General features: G+C 40.7%; 1 protein-coding gene across 1 annotated transcript in view; it reads right to left on the reverse strand.

The window, feature by feature from the left end:
- ANK2 (ankyrin 2) overlaps window positions 1–6,170 on the reverse strand; it is a 168,320-nt gene that overhangs the window by 85,550 nt on the left and 76,600 nt on the right. The window contains exons 19-21 of the mRNA XM_018569969.1: window positions 3,176–3,274; window positions 2,762–2,860; window positions 1,961–2,059 (exon numbers count right to left, since the gene is read on the reverse strand). Coding sequence (XP_018425471.1) covers window positions 1,961–2,059; window positions 2,762–2,860; window positions 3,176–3,274 — 297 coding nt within the window. The remainder of the gene's footprint in view (window positions 1–1,960; window positions 2,060–2,761; window positions 2,861–3,175; window positions 3,275–6,170) is intronic.

A 6,170-nucleotide genomic window follows, 5' to 3' on the forward strand; every position in this document is an offset into this window, starting at 1 on the left:
TCTTGGTATGCAATGCATACTGCACAATAAAGCAGAAGTGAGAAGCATTTTTTTCTGAATGATCGATGTATATATAATTAAACTTAAAAAGACTTTGATGTGTGAAGTTTAGGAAATTAAGCCAGAAATTTCACTCAAGACACCTTTTTCGGATTTATAAAATAAATGACAATGATTGCTATTGATGAAAAACCACAGGCTCAGGATTAGCAATTCGCAGAACACTAAGGCTCCAGTATCAACAGTATTTTGCACAGAAGGTCCTTGTTTAGGGACTTCCTGTTGTGGGGTGATAACTGTCTCTTGCATTGTCACCCTGCAACTATACGCGAATGTGCCAACGCGCATTGCACGGGCATGTTCCACCATTGTTACCATCAAAAAGTGGGTCGAAAGTAATGCAGAGCAACCAATGCTGGAGAGTATTAATACATATCTCAGAGATGAAACCAAGCACTTCTGACACTCATGTATTAATTATCTCTTGCAAATAATAGTCTACAAGGTCAAGTTACTGTAGCTTGTGTGTGACTGTCCTAAACATACCAATATACTGCCCAGTTGGCAGACTAATTGTAAAATTACAGATTAGGCTATGGTTTTATGTAACCTGCTGATACTACTACAAGATCACTGTGGGGAAAAATTATCACATCTAGGATATCAGATTAAGTCAGAAAATGAATGCACCTCTGGGGGTCTGTTTTCACACACCCCTGCTGCAGGTAATCCACAGCACACAGGATAAGTGAAATCAAGTCAGTGGAGGTAAGACACCCCACAGAGCTTATCATATATCAACAACATTTTTAACACATTATAATCATTAAGTATTCAACATTAAACAAGTTGCATTCTACAGGCTCCCTAACTTATATAAAAAAAAGTATCCAACAAGAATATTAAATACATTTTTCTGCACACCATCTCCAAGCAGTTAACCTCTTACTACTGATGAAGCATGTCTTGGCTGTCACCATTATCCTTCTGTGCCTGAACCAAGCTGAACTAGATGTCTAGAGCCAACTCTTTAGTCTCAACTCAACTAATCAGAGTCATAAACTCCCAGTGCAAAGCAAATAAAGTCTCTGTCATACAATAACTTATCTTAAAGTTGATTTATACACCTGCAGATTAGACCATGGGAGTATTTTCTTTCTCAACAGCCTGATCTAAAACAGATTCCAGTTTTTATGGCAATGACAAAATCTGGCAAATATTATAGATCAAAAACAGGTACCAACTGAAAAAATATCATGTGAGAAACAACAGAAAAGGCAGTTCTATAGCTCCAAACACATGCTCATGAGGTCCTCAAGCAATCACATTTCCATCCCATGGAATAGAATCCAAATCACTTACTATCAGGAAAAATAAATCCAGCAACAACAAATACACACAAAGATTATTAATGACAAACATGTAAAATAAATCTTCTCTATAGAGTCATGTTTGAGGTGTGTATGGGCAACATTTATAAACTCACTTGTAATTAAAGCAAACCTGTGGGCACTCAAATCGGTAAAGTACAAATTAGCTGCTATCTCCAGCTGCTTGCACTATGGTTTGGTCTCAGTAGAGTGCCCCTATACCCAAAAACTCAAGTCTCAGTTATGAAGCGGTAACGTGGTCGCTGTTTCTGTCAAGGCTGTTTGCCTCTTGCATTATACTACTGGCTACTCCCTGCAAAATATGGCCTCATTAAACAATGTTAAAGCTGAGTAGGACAGAGGGGGCCATGGAAGGTGGGCACTATTTTACATCAAAGTATCAGGCAAGCACATGAAGGTTCTACTTTTGTGTTAAATTTTTTGGGGGCCTACTGGTTTGCTTTAACTTTTATAAAGCCAATCAACCAAAGAAGTTATGAGAGTCTCAACTATCAAACAAAAGAAAAAAGATGACAATTACAGATGTAACCAGTATAATGCACTTTATGAGTAACTTATAAATAACTTACAGTAGTGGTAGCATTTGGCTTTGCACCATTTTGGAGCAGGACATTGATTATATGGGTATGTCCCTGTTGGGCAGCTTGATGTAAAGGAGTGTAGCCATTCTGTTGAAGGTAAATAACACAAACAATGCAACAAATTAATATAGAAATGTAAAGAATGGTATTCAAACATTAGTTCTTTTTTAATGCAAGAGGTGCTCATGGCAATGTAAAACTAAAGGAAAGACTGCAACTAGCTTTAAGTAAGAGCAGAGACCCAGCAGAGACCCCATGCTAGGGACAAGCAGCTCTTGGGCTCTTTTCTTGTAACAGAGCCCCAGGGTCTTTATATCTCCAATACAAACAAAACAAGCTCTTCTGGCAAGTGCCAGAGTTGCCAGATTACTAATTCAAGCCTTGTTCTCATCCATGAAGTGAGACAGCAAGACTTCATAATGTCTCTTGTGCAAAGAAATAGGTCTGATTTATAAACTGAATAATTTAAAACATGCAGTATATAGACAGAAAACGAGCTGAGTTATTATCTCAGTCACACTTAAGTACAACCATACTAAGAATCTTATTAACCCTAGTCTTAAAAATGTGTAACTGTACACATTCTACATACATCAAACTCTTTATTTGTTTGGAGGCTGGCAGACTATCCAAGAAAGGTACAAAAAATGAAAGCTGACCAGAGAATGCCTTTAGAAGTAGGGTTATAGGGTTATGACTGTCAAGAGACCTTTCTGCTATGACTCATTAATACATCACACAGTAAATTCAGCCCTACAAACAACAAATAGTTGTTACAAAATGTATTACCTTTGTTTTAGCTGTGACACAAGCTCCATGCGACAGAAGAAAATTCACCATCTTAATGTTCCCATAGTGACATGCTACAATTAATGGCGTATAACCCAGCTGGAAGAAATAGATTTATTTAGTAAAAACCAGAAACACCAATAATAGCTTGTGGCCTTGTGACATTGAGATAATTAAAGGAAATGCAGACATGTACATCAATGAAATCTTCATTAAACTTAGTCTGATGAACATTTTTATACATTATATATGCAAGCCACCAATATAATGTACAAAGCATACATTTCAAAAATCTCCAAAACTTTTACCCATCTTATTCTGGGATGAATCCATACAGCATAGACACTTTTAATAGTTTAGTTTTAGTTAATATTTTTAATTTTAATTTTGGTAAATTCCTTTCTTCATGGTTACCTTAGTCTGAGCATCCAAATTGGCTCCATGTTTTGCTAATATTTCAGAAACATTGACCTTGTCCTCCTGGGCTGCCAGGTGCAATGGAGTCAGTCCATTCTGTGTAAGAAAAAAAAAACGTACATAAAAAATATACTAAACAGATTACTGTGGCTCTGTTACGATTCATAAATTAATTATAAAAGATACTGCATGTAAAGCTCACAATATACATTGCATGTAGACTGTTCAAGCTTCATGCAATCTCCTCTAGATTTATCAAATCTATGTAATATGAGGACCAACCAAACCTATCCAATCAATCTATATACATTCATGGATGCAGGCCCTTAAACTACATAGTTGTTGGTGTATCTAAAGCAGTTGTACAGTCCTATTGTAAAGTATATGGTGAGCTTTCGATGAATTGTGCATGTTTAATTCTCCTGCACAGATATAATATATATGCTTTTGACTTGCATTGAAGTTTATACATACTGAAGGTCACAAAATGATTAACTGTTTTTAATGATCATTTTGTTTAGGAAGCGAAAATAAAGAGGAATTACTCACCTGATCCTTGGTCCCGTCTGGCTACTAGAGTGGTGCCCGCAGCCTCTTCCTCCCCGGGCTCTGGCGGTCTAAATACCCGTTGTGTCATCACATCTAATAGGTCTATTAGATGTAACTAAAATAACCACTTGTTACAACCAAGGTATGCAGAATACCATCTCTGAACGCACAACACGTCGATCCTTGAAGCAGATGGGCTACAGCAGCAGAAGACCACACCGGGTGCCAATCCTGTCAGCTAAGAACGGGAAATGGAGACTACAATGCGCACAGGCTCACCAAAATTGGACAATAGAAGATTGGAAAAAGGTTGTCTTGTCTGATGACATTGGTAGGGTCAGAATTTTGGCATAAACAACATGAAAGCATGGATCCATCTTGCATTGTATCAATGGTTCATGCTGGTGGTAATGGTGTAATGGGGTGGGGGATATTTTCTTGGCACATTTTGGGCCCCTTAGTACCAATTATACATCGTTTAAACACCACGGCCTACCTGAGTATTGTTGTTGACCATGTCCATCCCTTTATGACTACAGTGTACCCATCTTCTGATGGCTACTTCCAGCAGGATAATGCATCATGTCACAAAGCTCACATCATCTCAACCTGGTTTCTTGAACATGGCAATGAGTTCACTGTGCTCCAATAGCCTCCACAGTCACCAGATCTCAATCCAATAGAGCACATTTGGGATTGGGGTGGAACAGGAGATTTGCATCATGGATGTGCCGCCGACAAATCTGCAGCAACTGCGGTATGTTTCCAACACCTTGTTGAATCTATGCCACAAAAAACCCATACAGTGGTAGGTGCACTGTGCCGCAGTGTATAGCCAGCCTGTGCAAATCCATGATAGGCTGGTTGAGTATGTAAGCACACCCCACTGTTTCCATGCATATCAGGAGGGTCATAGGGTCTGAGTTTGGGGCAGTAAGTCCCAGTATGCATGATGTAAATAGTGGAATTTGTGTATTCACCTGTGCAGCTGCTGCTTCAGCCAGCCCATCATTTATTTGTACAGGCTGGCTATACGCTGCTGTATGGTGCAGCAGTCACCCTGGCAAAAGAGCACTGGGATGTACCCTGTACTGCCCTCTTGTGTAAAAGGCCTAATAAGACAGTTTACTGCAGAGTGGTTAGGACTTTTGCCTTATAGGCCTGGGGGTCCCTGGTTAAAATCCCTGTAAAGACGGTTACACCACCCTGCATGACTTTCTACACAACCCCAGGTTGCTCCAATGGGATGCCTTAGTGGCCAAATCCCAACCACCCTCTCGGGAAATTTTCCGATACATTCAAATTAGGCATTGGATTCAATCCTTATTCCCTAGTCCCTTGACCTACCCACCCCTTACATCCTTTGAGCGCATATGCCTCCGCACCCCCTGCTCTCCGAACCTCATCTCCCTTCTATACTCCGAGATCAACGCCCTCTCCTCCACCTCCACTCATCGGTATGTGACAAATTGGCAGCAGGTCCTCGATCATACTAGGCCCTTGGAGGAGTGGGAGTCTATTTGGGATGCGGTTTCCAGGTGCTCTAGAAACACCATCACCCAAGAAGCGGCCTATAAGGTGCTCTCCAGGTGGTATCTCGTGCCCTCCCGCCTCTGTCACCTCCACCCGACCTGCTCTAACACATGCTTCAGAGGATGCCAGGCCTTGGGGGATGTACTGCACATCTGGTGGACGTGTCCATTCGTGGCCAGATTCTGGACCAAGATCTAGACTCCTCCACTCCATCTTCAATATATCACTATCTAAGGACCCCTGGCAAGCCCTCCTCCATGTCAAAATCCCACAGTTCACGCGGCCCCAATGGCAATTGACCACCTACATATTTTTAGCGGCTAAACAAACTATAGCTCATTCCTGGAAGAAACAAGCCATCCCATACCCTGAATTCCAACAACGTATACAAGGATTCTTTGTTAACGAAAATCTCTCGAGCATACTACTGGACACGAGTCAGAGATTCCATACCATATGGGACCCATGGTCCTCCATTTTCCTATCCTCCCTTGATCCGGTAACGCGATCCCTCATTCGCTAACCAGTAGAAAGGCATCATGGCACACTCACAAACTAGCATGTAAAACAACTTGTCTCACCACTAAGGACAATGACATATCCAAAAACCTAATAAAACATATTGAAGAGAAAATCCCTGTAAAGACACTATCTGCATGGAGTTTCCCCATAACCTGCTAACCAGTAATATTTGGAGGTCTGGCAGGAGGGAGGTAGGTAGGTAGCCAAGGGAAGAGTCACGTATTTCTCCATAACCAGTAACACTGGGAAGTAAAATCGCAGAGTGAGGCGCCAGGTGAAAGCAGGGAAGGTACATACATCTTACTAAAGTGACCCTTAAATCATGTACAATGCTAATATACGGTTGCATTTATATATTTGCAGTAATGAATAGGAAATCGTCATCCCA

This window comes from Nanorana parkeri, unplaced genomic scaffold (assembly GCF_000935625.1).
Source record: "Nanorana parkeri isolate BGI_ZX_2015 unplaced genomic scaffold, ASM93562v1 scaffold36, whole genome shotgun sequence".
Lineage (NCBI taxonomy): Eukaryota > Metazoa > Chordata > Amphibia > Anura > Dicroglossidae > Nanorana > Nanorana parkeri.